An 18,959-nucleotide genomic window follows, 5' to 3' on the forward strand; every position below is an offset into this window, starting at 1 on the left:
AGCTGAGAGCCTTGAGAGGCTATGTCAGCGTAACCCTAACTTTTGTAGGTGAGCTCACGGGGCTCAAACCTGATGACGTTGCTAACACGAACCCTAGCAAGAGTCGTGCTTCGCAGAATCTACCACCGGATCGGAAACGCGACCCACTGAGAAGATCCGGCGAGAAACTCAGTGGGCTGTGTCTGAGAGTTAATTTACTCGTCGAGCCCTTCGTCGCAAGCGACGGGTTCGACGAGAACGGTGACCGGTGCTTGAATTACCTAAAAGCACCGTTAGTGGATCGGGCGGATCCGAGATGACGTGTTTTGGGCGACGTCGACTGCTTTCCATTCTGTCCGCAGGATCGGGAATGTAGTTACCGGCGGCCACGATGAGAGGGTTCTCGTGTCGTGCCGCTTTATCGAAGTGGCGCATGGACGCCGACTGCAGATACTTACTGATGGACTCTAAGTCCAGGTCGTCATGGAGGTCGACGTTCCTGACGAACCACGGGGCTCCGACGGCTATCCTGCAAAAACGGGATTGAATGATTTGAAAGGATTTTAAGTGTATGCGGGCCGCGTGAGCGAACACTACACTTGCATAGGTCATGACGGGGCGTATGCAAGTTTTGTAGAGTGTCACCTTATTTCTAAGGGACATTTTACTTCGCCTACATATCATCGGGTAGAGACGTCCTAGAATGAAGGCGGCACGGTCGCGTACCGTCTTAATGTGGGGGCGGAATGTCATCCTACTGTCGAGGGTGACGCCTAAATATTTGACCTTCGGGGCCCACGGTATGGGCTGGTCGAACATCGTGATTGGGCGAACGGCGGGGGCGGAGGTGTTGACGCGCCGCCAGCTCAATTACTGGAATGAGTATTGTTACTCGCTGGGGTTCGGGATAAATAAAAAAATCTATCGAAGTACAAGTTAACACTGTAATTATCACTTAAAACACTTTAAAATTCTTAAATCACTTCTTCTGCTTCGCTCTAGGTGATCCGTTCGCTGTTTCGCTTTGAGTAGTTCCGATTACTAACTGACTGCGTGCCATCTCTGCAACGCGTTTATAGCCGATACGACATCCCTAGAATTATCGAGAATATTCCATACATTTCTAGTATTGTTTCCGCTATCTGACGATAGGTGGCGTTGTACTTCTCGAGCGTTCTAGGTGCTACTAGATCCTTTGATATTCGTTTGACTATTCGGCGATAGATGGCGTATAGCAGTATAAAACGATAGTTATTCTACTGCATTTGCTAATGTTGTTTGTTCTAATTGACTTCCGTTTATATTGAGTTTGCATCGTTGGTAAGTTAAACAGTAATAATAACAATTAAAAACAAATGCTATCAAAACACAAATATATTTCATTAACAAAAACAAGAGGCAAACACACCTCGTCAATACATGGGGATCCAACATTGATCCTAAACAAATACAATAAAACAACGAACACATTACCTACAATTCAATATTCAAAATCTACTTTGGTACGTCAAATCTTTATAACAGTATTATAGTTCGATGTGTTTACATAACCGCGCAGAGTTCTCTTCTGGAGATTCTGAAAAAAAAAAACAATAAACATGTGTACAAACTTTTGAAAAAAAAAAATCGATATCACTGTGTGGCGGTATCCGTCACAGACAACGGCGGATCCAGGGGGGGGGTCATGACCCCCCCCTGAGCTAGTTCCAGGACTTGAACTAACTTGGACTAATTGAGGAACATCATGATTTATTTATTATCTATTTTTATCAAAATTAAATTATAAGTTCTTAACTTGCCCACGATTATGTGACCCCCTCCTGGCGCCAAAGCTGGATCCGCCCTTGGTCACAGAACACAAGATATTTGATAGATGCCTGAATCTCGTTTAAGACATTTTCAAGATAAGCTTGCATATATCATCATCATCATTAACAGCCCACAGTCGTCCACTGCTGGACATAGGCCTCTCCCAATCCACACCACTGAGCCCGGTCTACGGCTCTCCTCATTCACTTCTTCCCGGCCACCGTTCGGAGGTCATCGCACTATCTAGCCGGGGGGCGTACCACGTTACGTCTTCCGCTGCGGGATCTCCACTCGAGAACCAGTCTGCTCCAGCGATCGCCAGTTCTACGGCATATATGGCCAGCCCACTGCCACTGCGGCTTGCTGACTCTTTGAGCAAGCGAAAGCATGGCGGACAGCTCCTCCGGTACAAGGATGTCAGTGTCCTCAATGGGAGCGCTTGGCAGCACAGCGACCAGAAAGGCGCAGGATGGTGAACAGCCAAGTACGCGAGTTCGAGGATCAGCGTAAAGCTGACCTTGATTACAAACGCGACCACTTGAAGGCCCGCCCTCCTGCTGCCATATATACTTACTATATAAATCTACAGTGGTTTTTACGGATGTTCCCCCATCCCGACAGGAGCCTTCTTCTTCGATATAGCGAAGGCGTTCGACAAAGTCTGGCACAACAGTTTGATATACAAACTGCATAACGTGGGAGTGCCAGACAGACTCGTGCTCATCATACGAGACTACTTGTCGAACCGTTCGTTCCGATATCGAGTGGAGGATACGCGCCCTCGCCCCCGTCACGTCACAGCCGGAGTCCCGCAAGGCTCCGCCCTCTCCCCGTTACTGTTCAGTTTGTATATCAATGATATACCCCGGTCTCCGGAGACCCATCTGGCGCCGATGACACGGCTATCTACTCTACTACTCGTGTAGGAAGAAGTCGTTGTTACATCGGCGACTTCAGACCGCAGCTACCACCATAGGATAGTGGTTCCGGAAGTGGCGCATCGACATCAACCCCACACAGCGGTGCTCTTCAAAGGGGGTCGCCCTCCGAACACCACGTTGAGCATCCCTCTCCGACTAGGCGCGTCAACACCTCCGCCATTCGCCCAATCATGATGTACGACCAACCCATACCGTGGGCCCCGAAGGTCAAATACTTAAGCGTCACCCTCGACAGAAGAATGACATTCCGCCCGCATATAAAGACGGTACGCGACCGTGCCGCCTTCATACTAGGACGTCTCTACCCGATGATATGCAGGCGAAGTAAAATGTCCCTTACACTCTACAAAACTTGCATACGCCCCGTCATGACCTATGCAAGTGTAGTGTTCGCTCACGCGGCCCGCACTCACTTAAAATCATTCCAAGTCATTCAATCCCGTTTTTGCAGGATAGCAGTCGGAGCCCCGTGGTTCGTCAGGAACGTCGACCTCCATGACCACCTGGACTTAGAGTCCATCAGTAAGTATCTGCAGTCGACGTCGATGCGCCACTTCGACAAAGCGACACGACAGGAGAACTCTCTCATCGTGGCCGCCGGTAACTACATAGACGGCACTGAAAATATCGGGAATTAACGAAGTGACACAACATTACTATTTAAAAATGTATTTATTGCTTTTCGAAGTATTCTCCGCGAAATTTGACACATTTTTCCATACGATGGAACCAATCATTGAAGCAACCATTCCATTCGGAAGTTGGGGTCTCCAAAATGGCCGTTTTGTAGGCGTCCACAGCTTCTTCAGGTAATGAAAATCTCTGTCCACGCAGTTTATTCTTTATTTTAGGGAAAGTATAGAAATCATTAGGGCTTAGGTCGGGGCTGTACGGCGGATGGTCTAATAATTCTATGTTTTCTTGCTCTAAAAACTCTTTTGTTCTGTGCGCGGTGTGAGAACTCGCATTGTCGTGATGGAGGATGATGCGGCGGTTGCAGTTCTCTTTGCGGAGTTCAGAAACGACCTGTGGCAAACAAATGCTAGCATACCATTCTGCATTAACCGTTCTTTGTCCTTCAAGAGGAATAGTCGTAACATGGCCGGTTTTGGAGACAAACGTGGCCACCATTTTTTTTGCAACACTCCGTGAACGAACAATTTTTGTTGGCTTTAACTCATTTTCGAACACCCAAACTCGTGACTGGTTTTTTGTTTCGGGTTCATACGCGTATATCCAGGATTCGTCACCTGATACAATGTTGTATACAGCATTTGAGGATCCTGCGTGGAATTTTTCGAGAGTTCTGACGCACCAAGTAACGCGAGCCGCTTTTTGCTCTTCACAGAGCGAATGCGGTATCCATCGGGAAAACAACTTTTTTACACCTAATTGTTCATGCAAGATTATTTGTATTTGACTCATGCCAATGTCTAAAGTTGCCTGAATTTCGCGGTATGTCACATGTCGATCTTCCCCAATCAGCTTACGCACAGCATCAACGTTTTCTTGGGTGACTGCAGTTTTTGGACGACCTTGACGGGGATCATCACTGAGCTTGACACGTCCACGTTGAAACTCAGCAAACCAGCGATAAATTGTGGTTTTGGATGGGGCTTCATCACCAATTGCAGAAATCATCCGGTCAATACACTGTTTTTGTGTTAAACCACTTCGAAAGTCATAATAAATCATCGCTCTTGAATTTTCTCGAGTCAATTCCATTTTCTCAACGACTAAACAAGTTTGACAAAACCTCGTGACAAGACCGAGAATCTTTTTTTAAATAAATAAATGGTATTCGATTTTTAAAACCAAGGAGTTTTCAATTAAAAAGATTTTAATATGACAGGAACAGTGGAAATATTCCATTCCCGATACTTTTAGTGCAGCCCTCGTACATTCCCGATCCTGCGGAAAGAATGGAAAGCAGTGAAAGCAGTCGACGTCGCCCCAAACACGTCATTTCGGATCCTCCCGATCCACTAACGGTGCTTTTAGGTACCTCAAGCACCGGTCACCGTTCTCGTCGAACCCGTCGCTTGCGACGAAGGGCACGACGACTAAATTAACCCTTAGACACAGCCCACTGAGTTTCTCGCCGGATCTTCTCAGTGGGTCGCGATTCCGATCCGGTGGAAGATTTTGCGAAGCACGGCTAGGGTTCGTGTTAGCAACGTCGTCAGGTTTGAGCCCCGTGAGCTCACCTACTAGTTAAGGTTCCGCTGAAATAGCCTCTCAAGGCTATCAGCTTAGGTAGGAAAAAAAATGCGGATGTTCCGTTATAACTACTGAACCGTGCATCCGATTGACTTGAAACTTGGTATCCATGTAGAAAATACATGTACTTAATGGACAGGCTAATATTTATATGAGTGTTGGACTCCCTACACCAGTTGCGGGGGCGTTAATGATGAGAATCTTTGTGGGGGTGAGAAATAATAATGTTAATTTTAAATGACCAGCGAAGCGGACGGGTACAGCTAGTACTTATATATAGTAACCTATAATTATATGAACGGCGTGCTTACGTGCCCTCAATGCGCAATTTTAACAACTACAAACATCAAAACACAAATCATGACAAATTCAAGCTAAAAAAACTATACCTTTTTAAATATATCAGCCATCAATAGATTCGTCTTTTTTATATTTTCTTTCTTCAATTTTTCCTTTTTTTCGACGACTTCGGCTAGAGACTTGTAAATTTTCTCAGAGTGCTTTTTCATTTCTTTTTCGGCTATGAATTTTGGACCATCTGTAATTTTTTTTAAATAAGAAATATTTATGTTAGAAAAAGTAGGTAAGTAGCAATAAAAATTTCAATAACACTTATGTACCCATAGCTGTTTACTTAAATTAGTATTGTAAACGTGAAACCTTGAATGTTTACTACTCATCACAAAAAAGTTTCTGAGCGGGTTGGGATAAAATTTTGCATCAAGATAATTGATAGCCCAGGATAAACATGTGGGTTAGTTTTTTATTTCTTTTTTATCATGTCAGTAATGTCAGGAGCATTTCCAAGTCGCTGTCTATCGAAAAAACATACAGAAAGTGACACAAGCAACTATTTAATAAGGAAAAATGCAATATGCCACTACTTTTTGTATTACAAATATGAAGGGAGTGAAATATATGGCATGTCTATTTAATAATTATATTATACATACTTTCACAGTTACGATATATAAAAGAAAATTAATAATAATATTTGTTTATAATAAATATATAATAATAGTGTTAGAGTTTACTGGTGGTAAGACCTCTTGTAGGTAGGTATCACCGCCCTGCCTATTTCTGCCGTGAAGCAACAATGCGTTTCGGTTTGAAGGGAGGGGCAACCGTTGTAACTATACTGAGACTTTAGGACTTATATCTCAAGGTGGGTGGGGCATTTACGTTGTAGATGTATATGGACTCCAGTAACCTCTTAACACCAGGTGGGCTGTGAGCTCGTCCACCAGGTAAGCAATAAAAAATAAAAAAAAGAGAGAAAAGGGGTGGTCAACAGTGAAGCCTGAGTCACGAATGCAGTTGCCTTAACGCTAAGGCCACATACTGTATTAGGAAACATTTCGTTTCGCTCTATTACTTTAGAACAACTTCAGTTTGCAAATGTATTCAAGGCTGTCTAATTTGTAGTTACATAGTTTTGCCCAAGTGAGTCATGTTTTCATTTTGTTAAATAATTTAGTAATTAACTTTTTTTAACTAAGGTGTTATTGTAACTTATATCCAAAAATAGATTATAAATAATGCAATTAAATTACATAGATAGATGATTGATCTCAAGGTTCAACTCGTGTTAGCATGGTAATGTCCGTGTTCCACATACACACCCACATTAAGACTTATGGTCCAAGTTTCAATCGCAAAGATGGTGATCCACCATCTAAATCGGACCGCATAATGGTTTCGCATTAAAATAACCTGGTAATCATATCTTATTCTCCTTAGTCCCCACGACATTCAGAGAAAGAGATGAAGTTGTACCGATGCAGTCTCACACCACATAGCCAATTTTAAGTTCTTTAGCATGACACGCTTTAAACTCTTCAATATATTATTTCGCTCTTATTATTTTTACTACATACTAGCAGACCCGACCACACGTTGCTATGGCTAAGGTTTTTGTTTCTAAATAACACGTGGCCGGCTACGCTAATACCAAAAATTAACAAAGTAAGAACAATTCGATTTCACTGTATTGCGTTTCCTACGAAATAAATTTCACTTATACTTTAGCCTCAGCAAGGCGTGCTGTTTATGCCATTAAATTGTAGCCTATGTGGAACGTTGGTATTTTTAACACAGCGCCATCTATGAGATATTAATGTCAGATAGTATTACAATTGCCTGTAAAAGCTGATTTAAGGCGTCATCTGTTTTAGACTTATGAAACTTATAATTAGTAACAATAATTTATAATCAACATAAGAAATAATTTTCTTGTTAATTAATAAATATTGTGACCATTAATCGAAATAAAAACCGTCCTATGACCTAAGTTGGAACAAAACACTTATTTAAAAAAAAGTTAATCTCGGTTCAGTAGTTTAGGTGTCCATCGCGAACAAACAACGTGACACGTAATTTATATACGTATATACTAGCGGTCCGCTCCGGCTCCGCTAGGGTCTTTAACAAAAATTTCAACGATATTTGGCGTTGTTTTATTTTTTTAAATAAAATAACACATATTGCGGCATATCTATAATAGTTAGACATATCCTGTCGAGACATTTTTTGTAAATAATAATGTGTTCTACAAAGTCGCAGTACATTATTTTATTATATCATCAATAGTTTTCGCAGGCCACGGAGATGTAAATAGCATTTTAGGTAATTTTTTTACACCTGTCACAGAAAAAGATCTGGCCGTCCACGTAATGTTCGTACGAAAAAGGTGGTCAAAGCAGTAAGGGAACGAAATCGAAGAAATCCTGTCCGAAAGCAAAAGATTTTGTCTCGGGAGATGAAGATAGCACCTAGAACCATGTCGCGTATTTTAAAAGATGACTTAGGATTTGCAGCCTATAAGAGACGTACTGGCCATTTCTTAACTGTTAATTTAAAAGAGAATAAGGTGGTAAAATCGAAACAACTACTGAAGCGGTACGCAAAGGGAGGTCATAGAAATTTTTTGTTTACGGATGAGATTTTTTTTACAATTGAGCAACATTTAACAAACAAAATGACCGTATTTATGCTCAAAGCTCTAAGGAAGCTTTCCAATTAGTCGACAGAGTGCAACGTGGGCACTATTCGACTTCAGTGATGGTTTGGTGGGGTATTAGCTATGAAGGAGTGGCTGAGCCATACTTTTGTGAAAAAGGTATCAAAACATCAGCACAAGTGTATCAAGATACCATTCTTGAGAAGGTAGTGAAGCCCCTTAACAACACCATGTTCAATAAACAAGAATGGTCCTTCCAGCAAGACTCGGCGCCAGGTCATAAAGCTCGGTCTACGCAGTCTTGGTTGGAAACGAACGTTTCGGACTTCATCAGAGCTGAAGACTGGCCGTCGTCTAGTCCCGATCTTAATCCGCTGGATTATGATTTATGGTCAGTTTTAGAGAGTACGGCTTGCTCTAAACGCCATGATAATTTGGAGTCCCTAAAACAATCCGTACGTTTGGTAGTGAAAAATTTTCCCATGGAAAGAGCGCGTGCTTCTATTGATAGCTGGGCTCAACGTTTAAAGGACTGTATTGCAGCCAATGGAGACCACTTCGAATAAGCTTTTTATACTTTTAATTGTTTTATATTAATGTATTAAACTAACACACTGTAAAAGTAATAAATGTTATTTGCAATAGATTTTTTTTTTTTTAATTGTAGCAGTATTTATGGCCAGACTAAGTATAATATTAGAATAGAAGAATAGATGAAGACTTTTCTTTTTGCAAACATTATTTAATAAGCAAAATATAATACGAACTCGCCAGAGCACTTACGTTTTCTATTATTTGTGTCGACACCGATCTGTCTCGCAAGATGTCTTAGCTTGTTCATATCGAGGTTCGTCAGTGGCAATTGTTCCACGTGCATTGACAGCAGGTCTCGGTGGGCTGCTCGCTTATTTGCTCTGAAAATCGAAATGGTGTTTTGTTACAGACAACCCACAAATAAGACATTTTTTACTGGTGGTAGGATCACTTGTGAGTCCGCGCGGGTAGGTACCACCACCCTGCCTATTTCTGCAGTGAAGCAGTAGTGCGTTTCGGTCTGAAGGGTGGCCCTTGTAACTATACCGTAACCTTAGAACTTATATCTCAAGGTGGGTGACGCATTTACGGTTGTATATGTCTATGGGCTCCAGTAACCACTTAACACCAGGTGGGCTGTGAGCCAACCACCTAAGCAATAAAAAAAAAACAACAACGTAAGTATCACCACTGATCTTGTGATACATGAGTTTGAAATTTCAATTTTCTTGTAAAACGGCTGACTCAAAGTGGTCTAATTAGTGACATAAATTAGCGATGCCCATTCATGCAGGCTGTAAAATTAAGGGAAAATTATAAACCGATATGCAGCAGAAATAATTTATGGAGGGGAGAAACGCTTATTCTATGCCGGAATGATCTGGAAATCGTTTCTGAGTTCCTCTTTCCTAAGCATTATTATTATTATAGACCCATAATTAAATACGTTTAACTTTAAAAACTTTTTGCGAATTAACTCACCAATTCTTGTTACTTCACTTTCAATGGTATTCGTGTTCATACAATGATCGGCAAATTGCATTTGATTACATGGCATTGGAACGGCTATAAAATTTAAGTAATTTGACTTAAAGAGGAAAATTTAAAAAGAGCTTTTATAAATTTGTACTTCGGTTCGACACTTTGGCCTTTATACATTTTTATGTGTCACCATGAATAGAGCACGAAAGGACAATAATTGGCTTGGATTTAAAAAAAACCTTAAAAAAATCCGATTTTTTCTTCTAAAAGTGTACCGAATTTAATTTATAAATAAAGCTGAAATTTAATACAATTATGTCCTCAAAAATCAATTACAGTCCATTTTTTTTATAATTCCAAAATAATTTCTTACTGCCAAAGTCTTGGGACAATGAAGGACATAATGTTAATTTAAAAAATAAATATATGTATATTAAAATTTGATTAATAATAAGGAATATAAAATGTTTAAAATATGTCGCCTTATTTACTTCTTTTTTCTATCAAAAGTTGCCATTAAAACATTGTAGGCCTTACACAGGCATAAGCAATGAAATTCCAACCACATTGGAAATAAGATCATTGCCATCGCTGTCTCACAATACAAATATTACTTTGATACGTTGTTAGGACTGAGATATGAATAAAACGTGGCCACATTTTTACCAATAAAACTTCATTACACTACAAGAGAATTTAAAAATATCTAAATTTTATAACTATTCATCTACGAATTGATCTAAAAAGTCAAGACTAAGTATTTTTTAAATGCCAGAGCTATTATGTTTATTTTGGAAATACCTCCGCAATACATATTGCAGTTCGGTACAGTTCCGATGCATGTCGGATTGTGTACGACAACCATTTTCAAATTGGGAGGTACACCGCACGGATCTCGATTACTGAAGTAGACAAAAATGGTGAGTATCGCGATTATTATGAATTCAATTAGTAACAACAATAGATTATTAGATCATTACCTGGTTTCTCGTATCACTTTCAAGCAGTTCTGACGTTGCGAAGATTTCTCGACGAAGTCAGGTCGATTCAACTCCAAATATTCACGTACGGTACAAATCTGAGAGCGTCTCATCTGATCGTCCAAACTAGATATCTCGCTCTCATTCGGCAGGCTTCTAGATCTTTGCGTTTTAATATTACATCGGGGACTGCAGTCTGGGAGTCTCCTTTCGATTTTGGCCTCCATTTCTTTGAACGGGACATTACAGTTCCGACGCGACGGAACTTTGACCACGATGTTCTTGAGGGGACGACGTGTCCCATCGCACACTTCCTCACTGACCATACTTTCGGATGTTTGTATAATGAGATTATAGGCAACGGATTTCTTATCGGCCTTATCCGGTTTCGTTTTAGAGCGATGCCCTTTACATTTCACCCGACAGGAGCAATGGTGAGTGCGTCTGCATTGATCACAGTTCGCCGAAGTGGTGCTGGAAACTTCACATTTTTTCACGGCACTATGCGATTTGCAACGTTTCTGATGGAACTTTTCACATTCTTTTTTTATTTTGTTTAAGATTTTACAAGTGGCAGAATCAGATGAAGTTGCAGGTAAATCTGTCGAAGTGGGTAGTTCAGACGATTCAGTACTGAAGATCCTTTTTTTCGATTTTTTCGAAGACAGTTGGATACCTCTGTCGACCACTTCTTTAGTCTGGCAATACTCCGAGACAGTTTCCGGTTTATTGCAACAAGGCTCCGATTTTGCTTCAGTAGTACAACTGTCGCTCGGTTTAACTTTTTCCCAATCGGTGGAATCATCTGTGTCTAACAAATAATTAAGAACAGTCATGATTTCTTTGAAACATTTCTTGCGTTTGTTCTTCTCCATGTCGTCTTTTGAATAGCGCCTCGTGATGCTTCGGATCCTATCTAAAATTGGATCACTTCCATTTTGCCTATCGCTGGAGCTGCTTGATTTTCGTGATTCGGATTTACCTTCACAGGACACTTCAACACTTTTTTTAGTACCACTAGAGTTGGAATCGAACTCTCTAGAAGATGTTTCTGGTATATACTGCGCTGATTTTTGCGCTTGATCTCTTTCAGTCATTTTTGGTTTATCGACGTTTCCGCATAAAGTACTGCATGTAGGTTTTGGTGCGTCCACATATTGTATTTCCTTCCCTTCAGAATTATCTTGAAAAGCATTTTTGTTTGTTTCCTTAGCTTCCTTATTATTTCGGTTTGGCGATCCACAGCATTGATCAGTAGATGTTTTGGCGAAGCTAATTATTTCAATCTCAGACTTTTCACCACTTAATTTTCTCTCAGTACTAGGCATACCCAATGGGACGCCTTGTTGAGTCATTTTATCAGTTTTCATGATTTCTTCAGTTTGAATTTTTAGTGTTCCTGTGTCAGTGTTAGCTCGAAGGAATCTCCTTTGTCCAACTGAACTGCGTTTAGGGATAGTGTTGTAGTCACTTTTTCCCACCTCAATACAAGTGTTTGTATAGCATGACTTTTTCCAGCCCAAATCACTTGTCTCATCAGTTACAGTGTTATTATCGGGGTGGGTTTCTTGACGTAAGTCATTTTTCTCTGACGTAAAAGCCTTGCTGTCGTACTGAATCCCTTTGCTGCATTCCTCGGTTAGTGATGTACATCTATCAGCAACATTGTTTCTCTCCGTAATAACGCTCTTGTGTACTTCAGGCATTTTGGTATTAAGAGAATTTGCATCATTAGCTCCAATGCTAACCATTAACGTCATATTTGTGCCTTGTATTGGTATCGTGAAGTTTTCTGAAGTTTTACCACTGTTCAGGACTTCGTCTTCAAGAGTGCCTTGCTTCAGTGTTCCCACGTTTTGAATCACAACATTTTTGGGTTCTTCAATTAAATTATTCGAACTATCTTCTGATGACATGTCATTACTATTCTTGAGAATATTTTCTGCTACATTGTCTTTTTTACTACGACCCATTTCAGTTTCAGAACTACGTCTAGAAACTTCTTTAATCTGTTCACCGATAAACTTCACACAGTCTACATCGTTCACAATGTTTATGTCAGAGAGTGATGGGTCAGATATTTGGGGATTTATACTGATTTCCGTTTGAATACATCTTGTAGCTTCTTTAATTGCAATCTTGCGCCTATTTTCTGGAATTTGCATCACAATATTGTTTTCATTGGGATTTAGCTGGAGTGAGCTTACAGTGGCTCCGCTAGATTTTCGGCGCAGCATTTTTAGCAATAAGTTAGTCTGTGATGACTTTGAACTTTTTTTTAAATGCATATTTTCTGAACTACTGCTATCTGTAATCTCTTTGTTTTTATCTTCATTATAATAAAATATTTGTTTTGAAGATACTGGTTCATATTGAGTGTTATTGTCATTAGGGTAAAAGTCATTTTTGGACTTTGTTATATCAACATGTGTCCTAGGCAACAAATCCCCTAATTGAACACCTTTATTGGCCAGACGTGAGCATTTATACACTAAAAAGTTATCTCTCATATCTCGAGATATACTTGGTTCATCACACAAACACACATACTTAATTTCACCAGTTATATTATCTGGGATAATTCTTGCAAGATTCCGAGGAGATTCTTTTTTACATTTACATGACTCAGATGGAGATGTTTGTTTCTTCACTTTTTCAAGTTCAATATCTTTTAAATTAACTTGAACTGAACTATCAGTGACGCCAACTTTTAAGCCAGTTGAGTGGTGAGGACAACGGCAATAATGCTCATCTTTAGATAATTCCTTAATATCATTTTGGAGTTTTTTCTTTAAATTTGATTTTTTATTTTGACCTTCAGAAGTGCCTGATGACAATGTGAATACAGAATGACTATGCTGACTCCGCACTGGAGCAGGTGCATCGAAACTAGCATTGGAATTAGGACTTCCTTCCAATTTACTGGCATCACCTGAACCATCATCATAGTTGTTTCGAGTCAAATCTTTCATCAAGTCTTTTAACCTGTTGTTTACTTTTAAATTCGTTTTGACAGATGCTTTGACTACGGATTCTGCACTGGTAAGTTTTTGTTTCAAAAATAGCTCTTTGTCTTTCAAATGCTTCTTATAAGCTTGTTCTCGTTTAAGAGCCTCCAAGTATTTTAGGTAAAGTTCTTCAGACGATGTTTTCGCAAAAGCGTCAGATGATGTTTTCTCACGACTAGATACATCAGAATCAGTATTTGAAGATGTTAACGTTCGAACCAGATTTGAGTTAATTTTGTCACTGGTTATTGCTGCAGGTAAATTGGGCGCACTTTGAGAAGTTGAAGCCAAAGCATTAGCATTAAATGAATCAATTCGTAATATGGAGTTCCTGGGTCGAGCCGCCTTCATTTGGTTCGAAGTTTTATTACTATCAGAATTACTAGATGTTGTATTGTTCTGTTCTCTAATATGAGCCTTTTTCCTATTCAAACTTAGACCAGACAAGAAATCGGTAGTACTCTCATCATCTCTGTATTGTATGGTTAAGAGTCTTTTGATAATTTCTTTTATCAACTTTTTTTTTAAATCTTTATCCTCACAGTGTTGTTTGCATGTTGCTTTTAAAAGTTCAATACTTTTCTCTAGGTCCTTAGTGAATGATAGTTTTGATATTTTACTCGAGTCTGTTGTTATACCACTTGATTCTAAGCTGGATTTGTTCTCAGTGTTTGTTGGTTTATTATGTTGAGCCTTCATCTGATTTTGATTGTAAATATGACCTGGCATGTATTCAAAACTTTCAGCTTCAGATAATTGCTCCCCACTTCTTTCTTGAGGTGGAGTCATTTCTTTTAAAGAATGTGCCCTTTTTTTAGTTTTTGATTTCTTTCTTACTAATTTTACTCTCCTACGGCGGTTGCGTCTTCTCAAAGAATTCAATCGAATTAAAACTGGTATTCGTTGGTTTTGATGTAAGCTATGATTCTCGCTTTGACTTCCTTTTGTTTTATATAAAGATGTCTGAATTTCTTTGTCCAGTCTAGACTGAGGAGTTACTTTAGTTTCTACTGATACTCTTTCCGGAGACGTTTTATTATCATTTTTATAATCCTCAATATTGATAGCTCCATTAGTTGCGACACTAAATGAAATGTGTTTAGTCAAATTTACATTTATGCCTTGAGAAATATTGGATACATGCGGAACATTAACCTCCACATAGTCAGTGTTCTTTTTTGTAAATTTAGTCTTTTTTCCTACCCCCTTTTTCAATTTTGCATTACTGTTTTCATCTATCGGCGTAGATTGTGCAGTAGGAGCGCCCATCTCATTTTTTGTATCATTATTTGAATATTGTTGTTTCAAAGCTAGCCTTTCCAATGTACTAAGACTTGATGCTGATGTTTTTCGGTCACTTTCATTGGCATATCCAACATCGGCAAGAGAATCCCATTCAAGTTTACGTTGTGATGTAACACTGCTTGTAGGTGAAAATGGTTTGTTCATTGATGTATCCAAGAATACATCTAATGCTGTAACAAATTCAGTTCATATTGAATATAAAATATGTAAAATATGAGAATGAAGTTATTTACATATACAGTTTTATTATGGTAGTTTAAGTAATTATTTTAAGAGGTAATTTAAAATACAATATTTTGTTGGGTAGGTGAAATCATGTCTTACATTTCTGTGACTGGTTATCGTCAGATTTTTCCGATTCATCCTCCATACTTCCAGAATGCTGCCTCGACATATTGTCTGACAATTCTTCAATAATTATAGGAGGTGATACTGATTCTTTAGTTTTCGTGTCTTCATCCTAAAAACAATTTTTTTTATGAGATTAGTAGAATTCATGATTAATTGATAAAAACAATATTATAATAATATAATATATTATATTAAAATATAAATAATAATATATATTAAAATATTGTTTTTGTTTGATAATCTGACATTATCTTTATTATGTAAACCATGTAGGTAGCACTATTAAATTTATGAAGCAGGGAAGACATTAACAAAAATATAGTTCGCGATTTATTCTTTACATTTCAGGTTTTTATTATTATTATAAACACCCAGATATACAAAATGTAATCCAGTAATGGAGGAAAAATAGATATTTTGCAGCTTACAATTTTGCTTTAAAACAGCTATAGCGGATTTTTTATTAAACGAAGTCAACTGACGTTTACTGTGTTGTCAGTTTTTGATGAAATAAAAATAGTGTTGTGACAAAGTGAATGCATGAAAAAACTCCTGAATTAATGAAATTGCCTCGATTGTCTAATGAATAGTTAGTGTGCCGAACTGTCGATATCGGGTACGGGGTTCGAATTTTAGCCGTGCTTTGTACATACCAACGAGTTTTCGACGAAATATTATGTTCCTATAGTATCTACCTGTACTAAATACAGAGTGTTTTAAACATTAAGGAAAACATTGCGAGGAAGCTTGTAAGACTGTCCTATTTTCAATCCATCATTATGTAGTTGAAACTATAGATGTATAAAATATAACAATTATAGCTAGGTAATGAAAATAAAAAATACTACTAGTAACATATATTGGAGCACTTTAATACAATGTTATTGTAAAATATAAATAATATTCTTTTATAGTTTGAAATGATTAACTCTTCACACTCATTGTTCATTCATGTGATTGAACGAGAACTGAACGCATCACTATTACTTTAAATATAGCAACATTATTTTACGAAGTGACATTAGCTACTGTCAGCTGGCTTCGTCTAATTTAAAATCCGACTATAGTTGTTGTCTCTCAATGCATTTTGAATGTTGTGCAACAAATTCTAGTTGTGACTCCCAATAAATGCATCAATGAAGAATAAATGAATCATTGTCATACAATGAATTGTTTTTGGAATTATAGTTAGTACATAACAGTCATATTTTTTTCTTCCACAAAGATACCTCTATAATTATTACTTTAAGATACTATTGACACCGATTACATAACAATGTTATCTAGAAATAATAGGTGATTGTTATGTTAAAACTTTGCATCTTTACAATAAAAAGGACAGTTTCTTCACGAGGTTTATTGTAGTTCCAATTTTACAAGGTATCTATAATCACTGAATACAAAATGTACTCTTAGTTCAGACAATGAAAAGAACTGACTTTTTATTAGATAAAATTGTAACATCATTCAAAAAAACTCTCCTTTAGTGCAAATACGTTTTTTATTTTAATGCCACTTCCACTTACTTGGGAACTAGAAGGCTCCGGGATCGAACATTGTATCGATATTCGACATACTTCTTGTGAGGATTCACTTCTTTTCCCGCCAGAATCCGAGGAGTCACTATGTGATTTAATCTGTTTCCAAAAGATCCCCGTTGGATCTCTAGCATCCCCTTGAGCTGTAGATAGAGAAAAATATTGCTCTAAGTCCCGCTTCTTGCCAAACTTTTTGTAATAGTTCAAAATTGTTGGATTTAACGCTGAAAGATTAACACCTGAGCCATCATCATCGTCCATATTGATATATGTATTTAAATAGAAACGTAATTATGATACAAGAACCATAATTTTATTGTGCACATATTAAAAACAAAACAAAATCCAATCTTTTTCAAAACGTTTGACGTATCAATATTGACGTTTACAAAAACGGAAAAAACCGTTACATTATGATTTGTTTTTTTTTTTTAAGAGATTTTATGACCTGGTAACTAAGACCTTTAAGTCATGTCTTATTTTACTTTATATTCTTAATTTTATGAAAAATGATAATATGGAGTGAAATGAAATGAAGATGATTAATTTGAGACATTAATCAACTAGGATGAAATTTAATGAAATAAGATGATATGGGATGAAATATAATCGCAGTAAAATGGTGGTCATTTACTGAGATTTTTCAGTGGACTTTTTGGAGAAACCCGAGAAGTTACGTCCAGCAGCTTTGTTTCATTTTCCCACATTTGTGCACTTTTACAGATATTAAACAGTTAATAAACCACCGTTATTACACATTTAAACCTGAAGAAACACTAAATAGACAAAATAAAACAAATCACACAACTTCACTGCTCGCGTTCCCGCCAAAAAGTCCATTATGAATTTGTAATCAATGGTTTGTAGATAATCCTAAACTTATTTACTTAATTAAATAATAATAATAATAATAAAAATGTTAAAATTTGTAAAAATGTTTGGATGTTTGTTATGTACTCAATCACACGTAACTACAGCTCCTTAGCTGTGCCATACTTAATAAAACAATCGAATGGGGCTCAAAAATATGTGGTGAGTTTACGACCAATTCTGCGTAGCAGTTTGCTGAAAGTGAAGTATTTTTTTGACATCACGTCAAGTGGCCACGGGAGTCCATAGACATCAATAACGTAAATGCTACCAGTTACCACTCACCTTGAAGCATGAGTTCTAAGGTCTTATTTTTTACAGTACAATAGTTGCCCTTTCAAACCGAAACGCAATACTGCTTCACAGCAGAACTAAGCGAGTTGGTGTTATCTACTTGTGTGAACTCACAAGATGTCCTACCTCCATTAAATAAATATATTGATGTGCCTTTGGAAAACATACAGCATTGTATTATGAAGAAGCAGTGTGTACTTAGCTTAAATTCCTTGTCTATGTCCAACCATAGACAGTCAATTTAGTTCCATCTTTAGCCGCTAGGTGCTGCCAGCAAGTATAAAGGAAGCGCAGCCATCTTTGATCTTCATAGCGTTGTGTACTTTCGTACTGTGAAGTCGCAAGTCCACAAATATTTATTCGACTTCTTATTAATTGCAAAAAATATTTATTTTGTGTTTCTATGAGTGTTATTTTGCAATCATTACGAGTATTATTTACCAATCCTATCATCGGACGCCATGAATCACGCGTCATCTGTTGGAGGTGATGTTGAGTCAAGCTCCATAAATTCCGAGAGGGAAGATGTCCAGGTGAGACGCGATGGAGACGCCTCGCGTTCGAACAGCTCGTCAAGCGAAAAAGAACAAAAGGAGTCTCTGCGTAAGAAACGACGGGATTCAAAGGTAACGGTCGATCTTCGGATCGGCTCGTTATCCCACCAGGTCAGTGACGTTGTAAATCTAATAATGCATCAACTGTGTGTAACAATTGAATGTAACGAAAATTGTTGTAAACAAATTGATCTCGTCAATACGGAAATTTTGACAAAAACACAACAGATTTAAACTAATAATCTTTGTAACATAATTACTGAAAACTTTGGCAAATCGTCTCCGTCGTACAAGTTACCCGTAAAAGCGTTTTAAATTGTATACGGAAAAAAGGGCCGTATGGATAGAAATAAGACGTCAAAGTTTAATTTCCGTGGTCTCTAACAAAGTATCCTGTTGCCAACGCACCACTCATTGAGGAATTTTTGTTTGATAATACTAAATTGAAATCTATTCAGTCCCTCGGAGGGCTACAATCCTATTTGTCACGACCTCGTAAAAAAGGCAATCCAAACATTATAAACAATCATAGTCCGTAACATCTGGCACAATCCAGAGGGGGGCAATTAAAGACACCGACGAGAGGCACTGAGTGCCACCAAAATTGTAATAATTTGTAAACCATGTATGGTTACC

General features: G+C 38.2%; 1 protein-coding gene across 3 annotated transcripts; it reads right to left on the bottom strand.

The window, feature by feature from the left end:
• Positions 1-1,338: 1,338 nt before the first annotated feature.
• On the bottom strand, positions 1,339-16,996 carry LOC114250367 (uncharacterized). 3 transcript variants are annotated; one of them, XM_089733879.1, is made up of 7 exons: positions 16,845-16,996; positions 16,594-16,748; positions 15,041-15,176; positions 10,404-14,886; positions 8,692-8,822; positions 5,339-5,487; positions 1,339-1,555 (listed from the first exon to the last, which is right to left on the bottom strand). In XM_089733879.1, exons 1-7 carry the CDS (start codon positions 16,864-16,866, stop codon positions 1,487-1,489), a joined length of 5,145 nt encoding a protein of 1,714 aa, XP_089590005.1. In that variant the 5' UTR covers positions 16,867-16,996; the 3' UTR covers positions 1,339-1,486. The 3 variants fall into 3 exon arrangements, with proteins under 3 accessions (XP_089590005.1, XP_089590004.1, XP_028040020.2); XM_089733878.1 differs by having other exon boundaries at positions 16,594-16,996; XM_028184219.2 differs by lacking the exon at positions 5,339-5,487 and having other exon boundaries at positions 16,594-16,996.
• Positions 16,997-18,959: the final 1,963 nt, after the last annotated feature.

This window comes from Bombyx mandarina, chromosome 16 (assembly GCF_030267445.1).
Source record: "Bombyx mandarina strain Sakado chromosome 16, ASM3026744v2".
Taxonomy (NCBI): Eukaryota; Metazoa; Arthropoda; class Insecta; order Lepidoptera; family Bombycidae; genus Bombyx; species Bombyx mandarina.